Source organism: Pseudophryne corroboree, chromosome 5, assembly GCF_028390025.1.
Source record: "Pseudophryne corroboree isolate aPseCor3 chromosome 5, aPseCor3.hap2, whole genome shotgun sequence".
NCBI classification, from domain to species: domain Eukaryota; kingdom Metazoa; phylum Chordata; class Amphibia; order Anura; family Myobatrachidae; genus Pseudophryne; species Pseudophryne corroboree.
This window is the reverse complement of record NC_086448.1, coordinates 150,139,999-150,162,076: the sequence shown is the minus strand read 5'-3', so window position 1 is coordinate 150,162,076 and position 22,078 is coordinate 150,139,999. Positions and strand designations below refer to the sequence as shown.

General features: G+C 45.3%; 1 protein-coding gene and 1 long non-coding RNA gene across 6 annotated transcripts in view; one reads left to right on the top strand and one right to left on the bottom strand.

Annotated features, from left to right (window-relative positions):
• MYD88 (MYD88 innate immune signal transduction adaptor) overlaps nt 1–15,392 on the bottom strand; it is a 31,956-nt gene extending 16,564 nt beyond the window's left edge. The window contains exons 1-3 of one of the 5 annotated variants that reach the window (XM_063921814.1): nt 15,187–15,298; nt 14,092–14,120; nt 12,177–12,631 (exon numbers count right to left, since the gene is read on the bottom strand). In XM_063921814.1, coding sequence (XP_063777884.1) covers nt 12,177–12,492 — 316 coding nt within the window. In that variant the 5' untranslated portion in view covers nt 12,493–12,631; nt 14,092–14,120; nt 15,187–15,298. The other 4 variants (XM_063921815.1, XM_063921816.1, XM_063921813.1 and 1 more) reach the window with 4 other exon arrangements.
• Nucleotides 15,393–15,447: 55 nt separating this feature from the next.
• LOC134927407 (uncharacterized) overlaps nt 15,448–22,078 on the top strand; it is a 70,688-nt gene continuing 64,057 nt past the window's right edge. The window contains exon 1 of the long non-coding RNA XR_010177630.1: nt 15,448–15,832. This is a non-coding gene — a long non-coding RNA (uncharacterized LOC134927407). The remainder of the gene's footprint in view (nt 15,833–22,078) is intronic.

Genomic DNA, 22,078 nt, shown 5'->3' with positions numbered 1-22,078 from the left:
TGGTGCAGCATCCACATTGGTCTAGCCCAGCCGTTCACATTTCCAACATCAAAATATTTGTTACATACATAATTGATACTGTCACAATAATATAGTTTAAACATTATTTATATTTTTCATTTTTGGTGACTGTCAGCCTAGTGGATATATTGCTCAGGACCTCTTTAACATGATTCACATTAATGCAGCGGTGAGTGAGTATCCAGTTATTTGTAGCGATTCGTCTCACCGTTACCCGGTGGAACGCACACTTCCGGTGTATGGAACGCATGACGCATCGCGGGAAAGGTTTACTGATGCGCTTCCGGTCCGTGAGACGCAGAGTACGTCCCGGACCGTGGTGTGTGGCGGCTGCGGCAGTGTTGGGTGCTGGGCCCCCGTTTGTGGTCACACACAGGTAGGGATTGTTTTATATGTGTGGGGGATAGTTAAATAGGTTTGGTTGTTGTGGTGATTTTGATGAAAGCGTATAGCGGAAGTGACGTTGTGTTCACTTCCGGCCGTCTGGGGTTAAATTCACCGGCGTTTAGACTCCATGTATAGAACCAGGTGCCTTCTGACTGTGTGAACATGGTTGTGTAAGTATCTACCACGTAGTGGTCACTGACTCTGTGTGTATAGTTGTACTATGGATGACTGATATTTAGACTGCACACTGTTTATTTCAGTAATCGCTTATGATGCATTGTGGAATCTACTAGTGGCCTACCTGGATTCATTCAGACTGGAATGACTGCTGGCATATAGTGAGTAGTCAGTGCTCATTACACTCATGTACCAGATCAGTATTTATACGGTCTCCAGTTTTATCTTCCTTTTTTGTTTATAGGATGATTTTTACGTGAACTACATTATTAGAAGCCTACATGCATTTACCTGTGACGGTATAATTGCTGGAGTACGTATTTGTATATACCTACGTGTCTTTTGAGCTAACACTGGGTTTGTTTATTTACTTGCTGATATCTTGCACATATTGTTTTTTTAGGCATTTGAGCTGCATACCAGCTGAGTGGATAGATGTTGTCAGGGCATTTCTCCTAAGTGATGTTTCAATGTAAGCCTTTTCTTGTTTTGGTATTTGGAGTCACGGTGGTGGTCACTGTAGCAGGATATTATCCACTGGGCTTAAGGTTCATCCGATAAATGCACTGTGAAGTGTGCCGTGTGCATTTTAGTATATGATTAATGCGCAACAATGGGGCCTGGGAGGCATTAAGAGTGGTCTTATGTTCTTTCTCTTTTCTAGATCCCCACTGATGTTACTATGTATATACCTTTAAAAGTTACTTGATTGTTAACCGAACCTGCCTATCTTGAAAAAGACCCAGTCATGGGGTCGAAACGTCGATCAAGGGCGAGTTGGTGCAACTGAATATTTTACTATTAAACTATGAATGTTTTATGCAATTTAATTGTATGTATTATTTAATTGTGAGTGCCCCTTCCACCTATGTGGAACCCCTGTTTTGTATTTGTGGCTGACTTTGTCAGTTTCACTGGGTGCACCCTGAATATGTATTTATGTATCTTTTGATGTGAGTGCGGATCTCCAATGATTTTATAATATATATATATATATATATATATATATATATATATATATATATATATATATAAGTATGGTATGTAGGCGGCACTCGTGGACTTAATTCAAATAAGAAACCCGGACACTCCTGGGTTGAATACAACGTTTCGGATTTATTATCCTTCGTCAGGTATATAACAAATGCAAGAAATCAAGCTTACCTTTATGCAGTTAAGAAACACCAAGTGAAAGTGAAAGGAAGTGCAAAAACACTCCCCATGCTGCTGCTGCTGACGTCATCACCAATAGACGGCGCCTGAGCAGTGACTGGGACAAAGTGAAAATGAAAGTGAAAGTAAAAACCGTTACCATGGTTACAATGATACATTGTACAAACGGACATTACTACAAATGATCTTACAGCAATACTACAAAAAATAGCAACATAACCATTATAAGAAACAATTAAAGGAAATCATTTCATTCAGTCCATGCGGGGAAACAGTATTCAAAAGATGTATCCATTTAATTTCTAACTGCAGAAGGATCTTTCCTCTATCACCCCCCCTGATATCTTCCTTGACATGGTCCAACATCATGTAGCGTAATGAGGAGAGACTGTGCTTGCAAATTTTAAAATGTTTGGCAACAGGCTGATCTATGTTTTTCCCTTCCAATATCTGCTTAATGGCACTGCGGTGTTGTGCCATTCTTTCTTTGAACTGGCACACCGTTTTGCCTATGTAATATAAGCTGCAAGGGCACCTAATGCAGTAGATCACATATTTGCTGGTGCAAGTAAAAACATGTTTTAATTTGATCTGTTTACCACTATGTGGATGCCTGATATAATTGCCGGTGTCCAGATAGGTGCAAGTAGTGCAACCTAAGCACCTGTAGTTTCCTGGTTTTTTAGTCATGAAGTGTTTAGGATATGTGGGTGACATGTTAGCAATGTCAACATGTATCACATGGTCCCCGATGTTTTTACCCCTTGTATAACAAGGTAGTAACGCACTTTCAGACAATTCTGCAAGGTCTGGGTCTGCTTGGACTACTGGCCAAACCCTTTTAGCGGTACTGACAATGGTCTTAGTAGATACCGTGTAATTGTTGACCCAAATCATGGTAGTGTCTATTTTATTAGGTTTGGGACAGGTGATATTCTTTACTTTAGGTGCTTTGAGTGCCTTAATTTTAGCTGATTGTAAATCCTTGTTGCTGTACCCCCTTTCTAGAAATTTTTTAGTCATAAGTTCCATTTTATTCACCTCATCAACAGGATCACTGCAAATGCGGTGAACCCGTAAGAATTGCGAATAGGGGAGACCTCTTTTAAGGGAGCTCGGATGGTGGCTGGAGGCATGCAGCATATTGTTGCAATCAGTGGGTTTCTGGTAAATAGATGTACTGAAGTCAACACCACGTATTTTTACCTCTAGATCTAAAAAATGTATGTTTTCCTTTTGAATGTTCCACGTAAACTTGATGTGTCTGTCCCTAGTGTTGGCCAGTGACATCATATTAGTGAATTCCTCCTCTGTGCCCCTCCATAGGAGGAACACGTCGTCTATGTATCTTGTATATAGGGGTATGAGATTGGCCAGGTCCTGGTCATCAAAGAACAATTGGTGTTCAACTAGGAACATGAGCACCAATTCCAGAGGTCGTTCCCCTTTAGGGGTAAAAACGAGAGCAAAGGAGGACGGCGCAGAAGACAAAGAACCAGACGTGGCGGCCAATGCCAAAGGGAGACCAAAGCGAGCTGCAAAAACAACAAAGAAATGATATATAATTTATCATCACGCACATTGACTGACATTGAGACTGCGGTGTTGAGTAAAGGTTTGAATTTTGTTCCGACTAACCCCCATAATAGTCTCAAAAGCAAAGTTGACCTGAGTCGCCTTAACAGGCAACTGAGACTGAAAGAATTCTTTAGTAAAAATGACTCTGATAAACCTTTAACTAAAATTGATAAACCAGCATGTCCTGTTAAACCAAAATCTAACTTTGACCCCTATTCTTCCAACACAGCCATAAAAGCTTTCACTAGAACTGTCACTAATTGTATTGATTTATGTGAAAAAGAAAATGTCACTAGCACCATGAATTTATCACCTGCTGAATGGCAGGCATTGCGTGATCTTGCGACCTGTAATGACATAACAATACGCCCTGCCGATAAAGGTGGGGGCATTGTGGTGCAAGACTTATGTGATTATAGAGATGAAGCTTACAGACAGTTATGTGATGATAATGTGTATACCAAGCTAGAGGCTGATCCCACTGCTATGTATCTAAGGGAGCTTGAGGATGTCTTGCTGTCTGCGGTTGAGGCTGGACATATTACTGAATCTGTAAAGAATGCTTTGTGTTGTAATTATCCCCGGGTACCCGTATTCAATATGCTTCCCAAATTGCATAAAAACAGTGAGAAGCCACCTGGCAGACCCATTGTGTCTGCCAGGGACTCCTTGTACTATCAAGTATCCAAATATCTTGACTTTTACCTCCAGCCGGTAGTTCAGAATCAATCTACATATCTGAAAGACACGACAATGTTTTTGCATAAACTCAGATCTTTTGGTGTTATACCTGAAGACTGCTGGCTAGGCACTATTGATGTAGTAAGCCTATACACTAGTATTCCTCATGACAGGGGACTCGAGGCTGTACGAAGTTTGATTACCAATAACACCCTCTATCTTGGTCCTAATGTGGATTTTTTCTTGCAACTTTTGAGGTTGGTTTTGGAGAGAAATTATTTTATTTTTAACAATGAATTTTTCCTGCAGACCCGGGGTTGTGCGATGGGATCTTGTGTCGCACCAACCTACGCGAATGCTTTCATGTTCCTAGTTGAACACCAATTGTTCTTTGATGACCAGGACCTGGCCAATCTCATACCCCTATATACAAGATACATAGACGACGTGTTCCTCCTATGGAGGGGCACAGAGGAGGAATTCACTAATATGATGTCACTGGCCAACACTAGGGACAGACACATCAAGTTTACGTGGAACATTCAAAAGGAAAACATACATTTTTTAGATCTAGAGGTAAAAATACGTGGTGTTGACTTCAGTACATCTATTTACCAGAAACCCACCGATTGCAACAATATGCTGCATGCCTCCAGCCACCATCCGAGCTCCCTTAAAAGAGGTCTCCCCTATTCGCAATTCTTACGGGTTCACCGCATTTGCAGTGATCCTGTTGATGAGGTGAATAAAATGGAACTTATGACTAAAAAATTTCTAGAAAGGGGGTACAGCAACAAGGATTTACAATCAGCTAAAATTAAGGCACTCAAAGCACCTAAAGTAAAGAATATCACCTGTCCCAAACCTAATAAAATAGACACTACCATGATTTGGGTCAACAATTACACGGTATCTACTAAGACCATTGTCAGTACCGCTAAAAGGGTTTGGCCAGTAGTCCAAGCAGACCCAGACCTTGCAGAATTGTCTGAAAGTGCGTTACTACCTTGTTATACAAGGGGTAAAAACATCGGGGACCATGTGATACATGTTGACATTGCTAACATGTCACCCACATATCCTAAACACTTCATGACTAAAAAACCAGGAAACTACAGGTGCTTAGGTTGCACTACTTGCACCTATCTGGACACCGGCAATTATATCAGGCATCCACATAGTGGTAAACAGATCAAATTAAAACATGTTTTTACTTGCACCAGCAAATATGTGATCTACTGCATTAGGTGCCCTTGCAGCTTATATTACATAGGCAAAACGGTGTGCCAGTTCAAAGAAAGAATGGCACAACACCGCAGTGCCATTAAGCAGATATTGGAAGGGAAAAACATAGATCAGCCTGTTGCCAAACATTTTAAAATTTGCAAGCACAGTCTCTCCTCATTACGCTACATGATGTTGGACCATGTCAAGGAAGATATCAGGGGGGGTGATAGAGGAAAGATCCTTCTGCAGTTAGAAATTAAATGGATACATCTTTTGAATACTGTTTCCCCGCATGGACTGAATGAAATGATTTCCTTTAATTGTTTCTTATAATGGTTATGTTGCTATTTTTTGTAGTATTGCTGTAAGATCATTTGTAGTAATGTCCGTTTGTACAATGTATCATTGTAACCATGGTAACGGTTTTACTTTCACTTTCACTTTGTCCCAGTCACTGCTCAGGCGCCGTCTATTGGTGATGACGTCAGCAGCAGCAGCATGGGGAGCGTTTTTGCACTTCCTTTCACTTTCACTTGGTGTTTCTTAACTGCATAAAGGTAAGCTTGATTTCTTGCATTTGTTATATACCTGACGAAGGATAATAAATCCGAAACGTTGTATTCAACCCAGGAGTGTCCGGGTTTCTTATTTGAATTAAGTCCACGAGTGCCGCCTACATACCATACTTATATCAAACTCAGAAGGAAGGCACCGGGCAAGATGTCTACATTTATTTGGCGGAGTGCCGAGTGTATCTTTACTCTACTCTATATCTATCTATCTATCTATCTATCTATCTATCTATCTATCTATATATATATATATATATATATATATATATATATATACACACACACATACATACATACATACACACACACACACACACACACACATTATATATATATATATATATTCCGAAACTTGCCCCGTCACTCCTCCTAAATAGCTGGCTGTGGTGCCCTTCCTTGTGGACCAGCAGGCCCACCAGTATGCAAGCAGAAAAATTAGGTGGCACTCACAGACTTGTAATTTAGCGTGAAAACTCCGTGAAGAGATTTATTGTGCAAACCAGTAACGTTTCGGGGACGTGTCCCCTTCCTCAGACAATTGGAACATATCAAATACATTGTATAAATAGTGTACAGTGACCCCACTTACCCCCTTCATCATGACTCCCAGCTGCGTGGACCACGGCCTGTCTCTGCGTCTCCCGTCCCGCACTTCCGGTTTCTGGAGGCGGTTAGACGGCTGATCACGGGCAATAGTCTTTATTCGGGTCCTGATATTGATTTGTTTATTGAATTACTTACCTTCACATTGACACATAATTTCTTTTTATTTAATGGGAAGTTTTACAGGCAATTACAGGGCTGCTCGATGTGGTCCCCGGTGGCCCCAGCATTCGCCAATTGCTTCATGTGGGAGGTAGAACGGGACTTATTTTTTGTAGATGTGAATATCTCAAGTAAGATCTCACTTTACTTCCGCTACATTGATGACCTCCTGGTCTTGTGGAATGATGATATACAAAAACTCATTGATATCATTCTGAAACATAACAACACTAATAGCCCCATTAAATTAACTTGGACACTAAGTAAGACTGACATCTGTTATTTGGATGTCCGGATCCAGCTGGTTGAGGGAAGGGTTGAGACATCCCTATATAAAAAACCCACAGACCGGAATACCGTGCTTCGGGCTGAGAGCTCTCACCCCAAAGCGATGATCCGCAGTCTACCTTACTCACAACTCCTCAGAGTCTGCAGAAATAACACAGATCCTAACACACGTGAGATGCAGCTAGAGGAGATAACAAAATTTAGTGAGAGAGGATATACATTAGCTGAACTCAAGAAAGCACGAGATAGAGCATTGATTAATTTTCAAAAACAGGCCAAACAGCGCCATAAAACCCTGCCCAGAGAAACCATTCCATGGGTAACCGAGTATAATGCCAACAGTCCGACCTTGGTTAAACAAGTTAGGAGTATGTGGCGAATGGTGACTACGGACCCAGAGTTAAAATGCTTTCAAAACAGCAAACTTTTGGCAAGTTTCTCCAGGGGCAAAAATTTGAAAGACTTGGTGGTCAAAACCGACATCACAGGTTTTGACGCCAAGAATGCACCCAAGCATTTTTTAAGCAAGAAAAATGGATGCTTTAAATGCTTGGGGTGCACGACGTGTTCATTTTTCTTAGTGTGAGATTCTTTTCCCCATCCACACACCGGCCAAAGATTGAGGATTGGTTGGCCACTTACCTGCACGTCCCGTTTTGTCATCTACATAATAGTATGCCCGTGCGGGCTCTATTATGTGGGCAAAACGGAGTGTCAATTAAAAGGTCAGACTAACTCAGCATAGGTCCGCCATACGGGCTGCCCTGGCATCAGGGACTAGTGACCAACCGGTGGCCAGACATTTTGCCACACAGCATCACACGTTGGCAAGCTTTAGATATAGGGCCATCGACCACGTTCCAGCGTCCTTACGAGGCGGTGACAGGGGAAAAAATTGTTGCAGTTAGAATCCAGGTGGATCTTTCGCCTGGACTGTCTAGCCCCTAAAGGGTTAAATGAGTCTCTTGGACTAATCAATTTCTTATAAAATATGCCACATTAATGTAAGTCCAGACTGTGTGGCAATTAGTCTAACAGTGAAGTGGGGAAGGATTATTCTGTTTCAATAAGCATTCCTGAAAGTGAGCAGGGTCATCCAGCATAATGTCATGTTTTAGACACATTTACATTAGAGGGTTAACCACACTCAAGAAAATGCACCACTGACACATCCAGAGTGCCCCGCAGATTAGGAGCCATTCTGACCCTGTGCCATGCAGGATTATATATCATATGAGAAGCGCACTGGAGTTAAGATTGAGCAGCATCTGACTCATTAATCATTTTTTAATGTCTATTTTTAACACTTGTTTAATAACACCATTCTTGTTTTTAGATGTTTGTGTTTTTATAGTGTGTTTGTTATAAGCTTTCCATGACACTCTAGCTCTGAGTGAGCGCCGTCTTATAATGTGTCATTTTCTTACTGTGTTTAACGCGTGTCTTGATATGTTTATGTATTTACAGGGCTCCCAGCGCGTCTCCATGGTGACCGGCGAAGCCCGCATGCGTCACTTCCGGCCGGGCGGTGACGCTGAAACCGGAAGTGCGGGACGGGAGACGCCGAGACAGGCCGTGGTCCACGCAGCTAGGAGTCATGATGAAGGGGGTAAGTGGGGTCACTGTACACTATTTATACAATGTATTTGATATGTTCCAATTGTCTGAGGAAGGGGACACGTCCCCGAAACGTTACTGGTTTGCACAATAAATCTCTTCACGGAGTTTTCACGCTAAATTACAAGTCTGTGAGTGCCACCTAATTTTTCTGCATGTATATATATATATATATATATATATATATACATACATATACATATACACACACACACACACACACACACACACACACACACATATATCCATATCCTGCGCCTAAATTTAGTGCCCCCCCTTTCTTTTTTACCCTTCTGTAGCTTGCAGACTGCAGGGGAGAGCCAGGGAGCTTCCTTCCAGCGGAGCTGTGAGGGAAAAATGGCGCCAGTGTGCTGAGGGAGATGGCCCCGCCCCTTTTCCGGCGGACTTCTCCCGCTTTTTCTGGAATACTGGCAGGGGTAATTTTACATCTATATAGCCTCTAGGACTATATATGATGTAGATTTGCCAGCCAAGGTGTCTTATATTGCCCTCAGGGCGCCCCCCCCCCAGCGCCCTGCACCCATCAGTGACCGGAGTGTGAGGTGTACATGAGGAGCAATGGCGCACAGCTGCAGTGCTGTGCGCTACCTTGGTGAAGACCGAAGTCTTCTGCCGCCGATTTTCCGGACCTCTTCATGCTTCTGGCTCTGTAAGGGGGGCGGCGGCGCGGCTCCGGGAACGAACACCAAGGTCGGGTCCTGCGGTCGATCCCTCTGGAGCTAATGGTGTCCAGTAGCCTAAGAAGCCCAAACTACCACCTGTTAGGTAGGTTCGCTTCTTCTCTCCTTAGTCCCTCACTGCAGTGAGTCTGTTGCCAGCAGATCTCACTGTAAAATAAAAAACCTAAATATACTTTCTTTCTAGGAGCTCAGGAAAGCCCCTAGTGTGCATCCAGCTCAGCCGGGCACAAGATTCTAACTGAAGTCTGGAGGAGGGTCATAGTGGGAGGAGCCAGTGCACACCAGTAGTCTAAAGCTTTCTTTATAGTTGTGCCCAGTCTCCTGCGGAGCCGCTATTCCCCATGGTCCTTACGGAGTCCCAGCATCCACTTAGGACGTCAGAGAAACATGCACTGTGTGGGGTCCTGAGGACCGAGTTTGAGAACCTGTGGACTAGAGGAATGGTCAAGACTGTGGCAATTAGTTTAATGCCCAAAAATGCAAAATCATGCACTTTGGTCTCAAAAATCCAAAAGGCTAAATATAGTATTAATGGCACAATTGGGAGAGGAATCAGCAGCAGAAAGAAAGAAGTAATAATGCCACTGTACAGGTCATTGGTACGGCCTCATCTAGAATACGGTGTTCAATTCCGGAGGCCATATCTTCAAAAGGATATTAATACATTAGAAACTGTACAAAGAAGGGCAACTAAAATGGTGCATGGCCTACATCACAAAACATACCCAGAAAGACTAAAAAAATCTCAATATGCATAGTTTGGAGCAGAGAAGGGAAAAGGGGGGACATGATAAAACCGTTGATATATTTGAAAGTTTCTAACAAAGGCCAGGAGTGAAACATTCTCCAAATGAAGAGAAGCAATAGGACACGAGGACATGCACTGAGACTGGACTGGGGAGGTTCAGGGGAAATTTGAGGAAAAATTACTTCACAGAAAGGGTAGTGGAAAAGTGGAATAGCCTCCCATCAGAGGTGGTAGAGGCTAAGGCAGTAGAGCAATTTAAACACGCATGGGATAGACATAAGGGTATCCTTACAAAGAAATAAGGATCAAATAAGGTTTGAGATAAAAAAAATATGGTAGTAAAAAAAAAAAAAAAAAAAAAAAAAAAAAAAAAAGGGGGGGGGCAGACTAGATGGGCCAAGTGGTTCTTATTTGCCGTCAAATTCTATGTTTCTATGCAAGTCATTGCAGTTATCTTCACTCAGCTACATACACATCAGCTTGTAAGATGCAAATTCAAAAAATTTATAGGTTCAGAAAACAAATCACCTTAGCTAAACAGCACCATAACAAACAAATCTATAGGTAAAGATTTACAAGTGCAGAAAGGTATTGCGGTTGAAACACAACATTTCCAAAACATAAAACATGTAGTCAATGCATATAGAAAGAAAACTCAGGCTGCCTATCCCTATGCAATACACTTTAGGCCTGAAGGAGTCACACACAGATCTGAATACGGCCACATTCCAAATGCGAATGTATTGCCAACATAATATTAATGTGATTATACACACATCCTAATGCGTATGTATCACACTGTACCTTTTTCTGTATGCGAGAGCTCCCATCCTTATTATTACTGCCACTTACACTTACCCCAGTAGGTGCTAGAGATACGACTGAAATAGGCGTCTCCTCAGCATATTGACAACTCAACATAGTGTCATTCTAGCTACATGCCAACATGCATACGCCAAATTGGCACACAGTAATGCCCATTTCACGCATGTAGAGAAATGGCTGAAATGAGTCCAACTCCCTCAGATACACAAAGATGTACACTTGCTACGGTGCATAAAGACATTTGAAAATAATAATAAAAGACCTGCAGCTGCATTTGGGTTTTCAAGTGACCCATGGTCAGGCCATATGTCTGTACATGCAAGAGAACGGCAAGACAGATTACACAGTTTTCTACAGCAAATCCTTCCTATAATGCAGAGCATAGGACCCCTGTGCAGGCGGAGCTTTTAATCAGAACAGTGATCTGCAATACTGTATGCCAGCAGTTCTCCTTTCCCTCCTCCAGCGAGTTGGGTATGAAATGCTGGCGGACGGGAAGCCAGCAGTCATGTGACAGTCGCCAGAATCCCAACACCCCTCAGGAGACTGGCACCGGGACACAGACAGTCCGAAGGCGAGTATAGTGGTGGTGGGGGTTAGGCACTTTAGGGAGGGGGTTAGACATTGCCGACACAGAGGGTTAGGGTTGAGGGATACAAAACATACCCCTGTCCGATGTCGGTATGCGGTCTAGTATTGTAGCCCTCTTCCCTCAACCCTCAGGTTGTGTCTGCTACGGCTAACCCTCACCCCTTCCCAATGCCTAACTCTATCCCCCACCCCGATACTCACCTTCGGGATGATGGCTGTCGGTGTCTCGGCACCGGTCTCCTGAGGGGTGTCGGGATTCTGGCGTTGGTCACGACTGCCAGCGTCCTGTCCGCCGGGATGCCAAAACCCTCCAGCCACCAAAGTAACTGCTATTCTTTACCAGCTTTAAATGTATATGTTGCCCAAGCCTATATGGAATTTTTCTTTAATAAGGAGGCTTTTTTCACCTCCAAAATCCATTTTGTGAGTTTACCCAAGTGTTCTCTCATTTGTTAGTATCTAAATTTATAGCTACAATCCTTAATCTAGTTATGTCACAAGTCACATAAACTCAGTAAAAGCTACAGTATCTGCCCAGTGGCTTCCAGTTTTGGACCTCATTCAGAGATCCATGTACTCACAAGTCACAGCTTTATTTAAGTGTGCATGGGTGACTTTTTGGGATGCGCGCCTTTTTTTCCAGGCAAGTGGCACTTATGGCACCGTACAACAAGGTGACCCAAACAGAAGTTGGAGGACATGTGGTACAGGCTAAAATACTCACCCAAGAGCAACAAGTGACCCCAAAATTCAGTTTGTGGTAGTCAAAACCTATTTAAACACTAAAATAAACATAAAAAGGCATGCAGCTTATAACCTACTTACCTATTAATGATGAGAGGTCTGTAAGAATATCGTTCCTCTCAATTTTCCTCAAAAATGCCAGGAGTTCCCCAACAGTTGGCCGCGAGCACCTTTTCTCCCAATCTTCCAGCAGTGATTGGGTTGGGTTAGGCGCTCTTTCAAAATTCTTTATCTCTAAATATGAATAGTCCATTTCTTCTGCAAGATGAGTCCAGCCTGCAGCCACCACAGCATCTGGGTTTAGGTATAAAGACAGCTTGTGTCTTGTATTATAATTCAAAGCTACAAGTGGAATGGAGTTCATGTCAGCATCCCCTACACTTGGCCCACACGCCATGGTTCCGTAGTGCTACCAGGAAGCCATCGCTCTAGCTTTTGGTTTATCTTTAATCTCCGCTCAGCCTTCGAACAGTGTTCAACAAATCTTCAACATCTGCGCCAAATCTACTTGTTTTAAATTTGCCAAAACATAATTCCTATGAGAAATGACAAATGTTACCATAGGATTTTTGCATAGTTTTTTTTTTTTTTTTTTTAACAGTAAGATGCCCAGTGAAAGCAATAGTTACAAGATACAAGAAAAACACACACAGCAAAACACCTGGAAGGTGTACTACTGAGCGATACAAAACACAAAAAAGAACAGAGGCGTTTACACTTAAATTTGTCCACCATTCTCAGATTTCCAGAAAGTTGCCATGTTAGTGGGAGATACTTCTCTAGCTTGGCAGGGTAGCGTCTAGTTAACCTTCGTGGAGAGGACCTTTCCCATAACCCCCCGGGTCCATGTAACAATCTATTTGGAATAGTAAAGTGTGGCGAGCGAAGTGAGACACCGATCCCGAGGCGTGGCGAGCCCGTGAGGGTCCAATGCGGCATAAAAAGGTTTTTAATTTTTTTTAAAATTACCCCAAACGACTGGAGAACGAAGAAAACATTTAGGTGCTGTAAGGGCGGAAGTTCTCTCCTGCCCTCTCGTTTTATCACTTCCAGGTCCTGAGCACGAAGGTAACAGACACAATCATAAGTGGAATAACAAGGTGATACTTTACTCTTTGTCAGAGTTGAGGTAGAATGTCAAGAGAACTCTAAACAACATTTCATTATATTCATTGAATAGACAGAGCACCCTGCCTGAGAACAAGTTCTATATAATAATCGACATGCAGAGTGGGAGCCAGCGTGTGATCCCCAACTACAGTCCTCCCACTACAGCAATGGGACAGACCAGCCAGTGAAGACGGAGGACCACTACTCCCCAGAAACAATGGGGCAAGTATACAGCGGGAACAAAGCGGGATGGAAACAGGAAAGATGGAGCCCAAAGAGCATGCAATGCATTAGGGGGGAGACCGAGTTGACCTGGCATATGCCAGGCCCCTTTAGAACTAATAAAGTATAAAATGCAACATACAGGGAGCAACAAGAGTAAAAAGTTTGTAAGCATTTCACATCATCCTAAAAACTGGTTAACAGTGCCTTTACACTAATGTTTCATACCAACATTGTTTATTTCTTTAATGATGTATGGTTATCTTGTTTCTCCATGCTCCTACTATACTGGACTGTAACAATTAGTTATATGTACAGTGCCTATAATTCTTATATGGGATTTAATATTATTGATAATCGCTTTTATACAGTATTACATGGTTACACTTTAAAAATCACAACATAATAGCGCAGATCTAACAGGCAGAACACTTTGCAGCAACCTAGTTAATTCCTGTACGGCGTTTACAGCAGTAGCTGACAAACAAGGAAGCACACACATTTGTGTAGACACTTCAATGGAGGAAAACATGCAGAACGCATTTATTATGCAAGTAGTACTAGTCTCACGATTTATGCTCAAGTTACTAAAATACATCTCTAATGAGTTGTTTTTGACACGAGTATGTAGTGGCAATAGGACGCACACATAGATATCACTGACCTATACAAACCTGCAATTTTCCTGGAACTCTATAAAAAAAAAAAAAAAATGCAGATTGTGCTACTGCTGCCACATACATAAATGTTAGCATATAATAACACCAGCAATTAGACAGTCAAGTGATCGGATAGTTCAAAGTGATAGCTAAACAAAGAGATGGGTCAACTATTTGTAACATTCGTATTATTCAAGCATCTTATAAGCAACCTATACATAAAATATTACAGATCCTCAGGTGAGCCATGACTATTTCCATACAAACATAGGAGTCATCCTTCCAACAGGTTTTCTGCCATAATGCACAGAAAGCTACAGACCAGGACCATATTGTCACTGCATATGACCTGTTCATTATTTTGGCGCTCAATAGTTCGCCAAGATATTGTCAATAAGGTTAAGCAGACCAAACAAACTCACCACGTGATGAGCTTATGAGATGCAGCACCCTGCCCTTTATAATGTTGGTGCCCCAATGGCTGCCCCTACAGCGCCAGTCTGCACCAACACTGCCAGTCTGCCCAATGGCTGCCCCTACACAGTAAATCTGCCCCAATAGCCCCAATCTGCCCCAATGGCTGCCAAAAAAACTTCCAGTCTGCCCCAATGGCTGCCCCTACACTGCCAGTCTGCCCCAATGGCTGCCCCTACACTGCCCCAATGGCTGCCAAAAAAACTTCCAGTCTGCCCCAATGGCTGCCCCTACACTGCCAGTCTGCCCCAATGGCTGCCCCTACACTGCCAGTCTGCCCCAATGGCTGCCCCTACACTGCCAGTCTGCCCCAATGGCGCCAATCTACCCCCAATGGCTGCCAAAAAAAATTGCCAGTCTGCCCCTACACTGCCAGTCTGCCCCAATACTAGCAGTCTGAAATCGCTGTGACTGGACTACAAGCCATATCACGCTCACTGATGCTTGGCCAGTCCATTGCTAGGATACTCTGTGATCTTGCCCACACTTCTCCATAGAGATTCAGCACCTCACAGTGACTACTCCCCCATGTGCCTCCTGGCAGTGCCCAGCAGCAGCCACCACACCGGAGAGACCCGTACACCAGGCTGCCCATGACATGCTACCGCCCGCACACCGGCACTCACCTCACCAGGCACGTCAGTCGAGAGCCGAACGATAACTCCTCTCTGCTGCGACGTCGCTATGAAGCTGCTGCAGCGCTGACTGGGACTCGTCCACTGCAGCACAACGGGGGGGGGGAAGCAGCTCAACTTACCGCAGAAGGGAGTCAGACGCAATGCCTGCTATCATTTATACATGCGGACGTTTGTATTAGTGCGGCTGGTAAAGCGGAGACGATATTCATGCGGGAATATATCGTTTTGTACTTGGCGTGCATATAGGTAGCTCCCCAGCCTCCCCTATATATCTGTAGAATAGAAAGCGCCGAGTTTGCGGAAGTCAGCGCGGAGTAATGTTTGGGAAATGATGATGTTGCTCTCCTGTCATCATCGCTGCAGCAGCTCGGCTTCCGTGTACGCGGGAGGGAGGTCTCCGGCTGCTTTACATACATAGCGCTCAGCGGGCGGTGTCTCTGTGTGCGGCACATGACGCTTATTACCAGCAGCGAACACTAATGTTATGCAATGGCGTCATCAGGGCTGTAGCTTCCTATACTGAGGTGCATACGGGGCGACTCATGGTGCCCTCCTCATCCTAACATGTGGTTATCACTGCTGCCTCACAGGGCTGGTGTCACATAACCGCCCAACAACTACATTCACAACAAAGGTGATTATATAGGATTCTGGAGCATATTATATATATGTATATAGATGATGGGTTGGGGATGGAATCTCGGCGGCCGGGTTCCCGGAGATTAGAATACAACACCGGGATCCTAACCGCCAGGATGCTGGCAGCGGGGCACACGAGGGGACAGATAAGGTGTTTTTCCACATGCGGAGACCACCGAGCCAGCTGATGTGGGCGTCTGGTCCTCCACCCCACTAAGCCAATAGGGCATCAGAGGCTGGCATCGGGGACGCTTATACCCCTTTTACACCCCCTGAGGCAGGTTGCACTCGGGAGCCTGACATGGGTGCTTCCAGGCTACGACCCGCCTCAGACCCCTCACGATGTTTCCAATAATGGCATATTGCTGGGTTGGTGACATCGCTGGTGACGCGGCGCTTAGCGATCACATGATCTCCAAGCGCCGCCTGTCCACGCAGAGTCAACGGGAAATGGGTCGCATCGACCCAGCTTCCCGTTTGCACAGCGAGCCGGGTTGAACACATGTTCAACCCTGCTTGCTACCCGAGTTGGAATACCGCGTCGTTCGACCCAAATTTTTCCAACTGGGTCCTTTTACGCTGCACAGCAACACGGGTTATGCGCACTCATATGCAATAACCTGTGTTCAAAGCTGGCGGTGTAAAAGGGGTATTAATGAGGCCGGTTTACCCAGGAGGTAGAGTATAACCTCAGCACAGGGGAGGTCAGCTCTCCCCCGATGGCCCCTCCCCCAGCTCAGAGCGCAATTCCACAGCGGCTTCCCGCGTCTGAGCTGCTCCTTCACACCCTCCTCCCTCAGTGATATACCAGCAGCCATTTTTTAACCCAGGCTACATCTGAAGCAAGTCTCAGGAGAATCGGATCCAGTCTCCCTGTATATCTCTCCCCAGGGACGAGGCTGAAGTTAGCTTCTTATTCGGCCAGCTTCTTTATTAGTTAACCCTTGCAAATCTAATTTCTCTATCGTCCTAGTGGATGCTGGGGTTCCTGAAAGGACCATGGGGAATAGCGGCTCCGCAGGAGACAGGGCACAAAAAGTAAAGCTTTTCCAGATCAGGTGGTGTGCACTGGCTCCTCCCCCTATGACCCTCCTCCAGACTCCAGTTAGATTTTTGTGCCCGGCCGAGAAGGGTGCAATTCTAGGTGGCTCTCATAAAGAGCTGCTTAGAGAAAGTTTAGCTTAGGTTTTTTATTTTACAGTGATTCCTGCTGGCAACAGGATCACTGCAACGAGGGACAGAGGGGAGAAGAAGTGAACTCACCTGCGTGCAGGATGGATTGGCTTCTTGGCTACTGGACATCAGCTCCAGAGGGACGATCACAGGTACAGCCTGGATGGTCACCGGAGCCGCGCCGCCGGCCCCCTTGCAGATGCTGAAGTAAGAAGAGGTCCAGAATCGGCGGCTGAAGACTCCTGCAGTCTTCTAAAGGTAGCGCACAGCACTGCAGCTGTGCGCCATTTTCCTCTCAGCACACTTGACACGCAGTCACTGAGGGTGCAGGGCGCTGGGGGGGGGCGCCCTGGGAGGCAAATGTAAACCTATATAAAGGCTAAAAATACCTCACATATAGCCCCCAGAGGCTATATGGAGATATTTAACCCCTGCCTGTATTCACAAAATAGCGGGAGACGAACCCGCCGAAAAAGGGGCGGGGCCTATCTCCTCAGCACACGGCGCCATTTCCTCTCACAGCTCCGCTGGTCAGGACGGCTCCCAGGTCTCTCCCCTCCACTGCACTACAGAAACAGGGTAAAACAGAGAGGGGGGGCAAATTTAATGGCAATATCTTGATATATATAAAGCAGCTATAAGGGAGCACTTATTATAAGGCTATCCCTGTCATATATAGCGCTTTTTGGTGTGTGCTGGCAGACTCTCCCTCTGTCTCCCCAAAGGGCTAGTGGGTCCTGTCTTCATTTAGAGCATTCCCTGTGTGTCTGCTGTGTGTCGGTACGTGTGTGTCGACATGTATGAGGACGATATTGGTGTGGAGGCGGAGCAATTGCCAAATATGGGGATGTCACCTCCTAGGGGGTCGACACCAGAATGGATGCCTTTATTTATGGAATTACGGGATAGTGTCAACACGCTAAAGCAGTCGTTTGACGACATGAGGCGGCCGGACAATCAATTAGTGCCTGTCCAGGCGCCTCAAACACCGTCAGGGGCTGTAAAACGCCCTTTGCCTCAGTCGGTCGACACAGACCCAGACACAGGCACTGATTCCAGTGGTGACGAATCAACCGTATTTTCCAGTAGGGCCACACGTTATATGATTTTGGCAATGAAGGAGGCGTTACATTTAGCTGATACTACAGGTACCACTAAACAGGGTATTATGTGGGGTGTGAAAAAACTACCTATAGTTTTTCCTGAATCAGAAGAATTAAATGACGTGTGTGATGAAGCGTGGGTTGCCCCTGATAAAAAGCTGATAATTTCAAAGAAATTATTGGCATTATACCCTTTCCCGCCAGAGGTTAGGGAGCGCTGGGAAACACCTCCTAGGGTGGACAAGGCGCTAACACGCTTATCAAAACAAGTGGCGTTACCTTCTCCTGAGACGGCCGCACTTAAAGATCCATCAGATAGGAGGATGGAAAATATCCAAAAAAGTATATACACACATGCAGGTGTTATACTACGACCAGCTATAGCGACTGCCTGGATGTGCAGTGCTGGGGTAGTTTGGTCAGAGTCCCTGATTGAAAATATTGATACCCTGGACAGGGACAATATTTTACTGTCGTTAGAACAAATAAAGGATGCATTTCTTTATATGCGTGATGCACAGAGGGATATCTGCACACTGGCATCACGGGTAAGTGCTATGTCCATTTCGGCCAGAAGAGCTTTATGGACGCGACAGTGGACAGGCGATGCGGATTCAAAACGGCATATGGAAGTTTTGCCGTATAAAGGGGAGGAGTTATTTGGAGTCGGTCTATCAGATTTGGTGGCCACGGCTACAGCCGGGAAATCCACCTTTCTACCTCAAGTTACTCCCCAACAGAAAAAGGCACCGACTTTTCAACCGCAGCCCTTTCGTTCCTTTAAAAATAAGAGAGCAAAGGGCTATTCATATCTGCCACGAGGCAGAGGTCGAGGGAAGAAACAGCAACAGGCAGCTCCTTCCCAGGAACAGAAGCCCTCCCCGGCTTCTACAAAAGCCTCAGCATGACGCTGGGGCTTCTCAAGCGGACTCGGGGACGGTGGGAGGTCGTCTCAAGAATTTCAGCGCGCAGTGGGCTCACTCGCAGGTAGATCCCTGGATCCTGCAGATAATATCTCAGGGGTACAGGTTGGAATTAGAGACAGATCCACCTCGCTGTTTCCTGAAGTCTGCTTTACCAACGTCCCCTTCCGAAAGGGAGACGGTTTTGGAAGCCATTCACAAGCTGTACTCTCAGCAGGTGATAGTCAAGGTACCTCTTCTACAACAAGGGAAGGGGTATTATTCCACTCTATTTGTGGTACCGAAGCCGGATGGCTCGGTAAGGCCTATTCTAAATCTGAAGTCCTTGAACCTGTACATAAAGAAGTTCAAGTTCAAGATGGAGTTACTCAGAGCAGTGATAGCGAACCTGGAAGAAGGGGACTTTATGGTATCCTTGGACATCAAGGATGCGTATCTCCACGTTCCAATTTACCCCTCACACCAGGGGTACCTCAGGTTCGTTGTACAAAACTGTCACTATCAGTTTCAGACGCTGCCGTTTGGTTTGTCCACGGCACCTCGGGTCTTTACAAAGGTAATGGCCGAGATGATGATTCTTCTTCGAAGAAAAGGCGTATTAATTATCCCATACTTGGACGATCTCCTAATAAGGGCAAGGTCCAGAGAACAGCTAGAGATGGGATTAGCAATATCTCAAGAGGTGCTAAAGCAGCACGGATGGATTCTGAATATTCCAAAATCCAAATTAATGCCGACAACTCGTCTGCTGTTCCTAGGGATGATTCTGGACACGGTTCAGGAAAAGGTTTTTCTTCCCGAGGAAAAAGCCAAGGAGTTATCCGACCTGGTCAGGAATCTCCTAAAACCAGGAAAGGTGTCTGTACATCAATGCACGCATCTTCAGATGCACCTGCGGATAACCCTGTCTCCAAGGACAAGGGTATCTCTTCTGTGGTGGTTGCAGAGGGCTCATCTATTGGAGGGCCGCAGATTCGGCATACAGGATTGGATCCTGGTGACCACGGACGCCAGCCTGAGAGGCTGGGGAGCAGTCACACAAGGAAGAAACTTCCAGGGAGTGTGGTCGAGCCTGGAAAAGTCTCTTCACATAAACATTCTGGAACTAAGAGCAATCTACAATGCTCTAAGCCAGGCGGAACCTCTGCTTCAAGGAAGACCGGGGTTGATCCAGTCGGACAACATCACGGCAGTCGCCCATGTAAACAGACAGGGCGGCACAAGAAGCAGGAGTGCAATGGCAGAAGCTGCCAGGATCCTTCGCTGGGCGGAGAATCACGTGATAGCACTGTCAGCAGTGTTCATCCCGGGAGTGGACAACTGGGAAGCAGACTTCCTCAGCAGACACGATCTTCACCCGGGAGAGTGGGGACTTCATCCAGAAGTTTTCCACATGCTAATAAACCGTTGGGAAAGACCAATGGTGGACATGATGGCGTCTCGCCTCAACAAAATACTGGACAGGTATTGCGCCAGGTCAAGAGATCCGCAGGCAATAGCTGTGGACGCGCTGGTAACACCTTGGGTGTACCAGTCGGTGTATGTGTTTCCTCCTCTGCCTCTCATACCAAAGGTATTGAGAATCATACGGCAAAGCGGAGTAAGAACGATACTAGTGGCTCCGGATTGGCCAAGAAGGTCTTGGTACCCGGAACTTCAAGAGATGGTCACGGACGATCCGTGGCCTCTACCTCTAAGACAGGACCTGCTTCAGCAGGGACCGTGTCTATTCCAAGACTTACCGCGGCTGCGTTTGACGGCATGGCGGTTGAACGCCAGATCCTAAAAGGAAAAGGCATTCCAGAAGAAGTCATTCCTACCTTGATTAAGGCAAGAAAGGAAGTCACCGCGAAGCATTATCACCGCATTTGGCGGAAATATGTTGCGTGGTGCGAGGATCGGAGTGCTCCGACGGAGGAATTTCAACTGGGTCGTTTCCTACATTTCCTGCAATCAGGATTGTCTATGGGTCTCAAATTGGGATCTATTAAGGTTCAAATTTCGGCCCTGTCAATATTCTTCCAAAAAGAATTGGCCTCAGTTCCTGAGGTCCAGACTTTTGTCAAAGGAGTACTGCATATACAGCCTCCTGTGGTGCCTCCGGTGGCACCGTGGGATCTAAATGTAGTTTTAGATTTCCTCAAATCCCATTGGTTTGAACCACTAAAAAATGTGGATTTGAAATATCTCACATGGAAAGTGACTATGTTACTGGCCCTGGCGTCCGCCAGGAGAGTATCTGAACTGGCGGCTTTATCTTATAAAAGCCCTTATTTAATTTTCCATTCGGATAGGGCAGAGCTGCGGACGCGTCCGCATTTTCTCCCTAAGGTGGTATCAGCGTTTCACCTGAACCAGCCTATTGTAGTGCCTGCAGCTACAAGCGACTTGGAGGACTCCAAGTTGTTGGACGTTGTCAGAGCTTTAAAAATATACATTTCAAGGACGGCTGGAGTCAGAAAATCTGACTCGCTGTTTATACTGTATGCACCCAACAAGTTGGGTGCGCCTGCTTCTAAGCAGTCGATTGCTCGTTGGATTTGTAACACAATTCAACTTGCACATTCTGTGGCAGGCCTGCCACAGCCTAAATCTGTTAAGGCCCATTCCACAAGGAAGGTGGGCTCATCTTGGGCGGCTGCCCGAGGGGTCTCGGCATTACAACTCTGCCGAGCAGCTACGTGGTCAGGGGAGAACACGTTTGTAAAATTCTACAAATTTGATACCCTGGCAAAGGAGGACCTGGAGTTCTCTCATTCGGTGCTGCAGAGTCATCCGCACTCTCCCGCCCGTTTGGGAGCTTTGGTATAATCCCCATGGTCCTTTCAGGAACCCCAGCATCCACTAGGACGATAGAGAAAATAAGAATTTACTTACCGATAATTCTATTTCTCGGAGTCCGTAGTGGATGCTGGGCGCCCATCCCAAGTGCGGATTATCTGCAATACTTGTACATAGTTATTGTTAACTAATTCGGGTTATTGTTTAGGGAGCCATCTTTCAGAGGCTCTTCTGTTATCATACTGTTAACTGGGTTTAGAT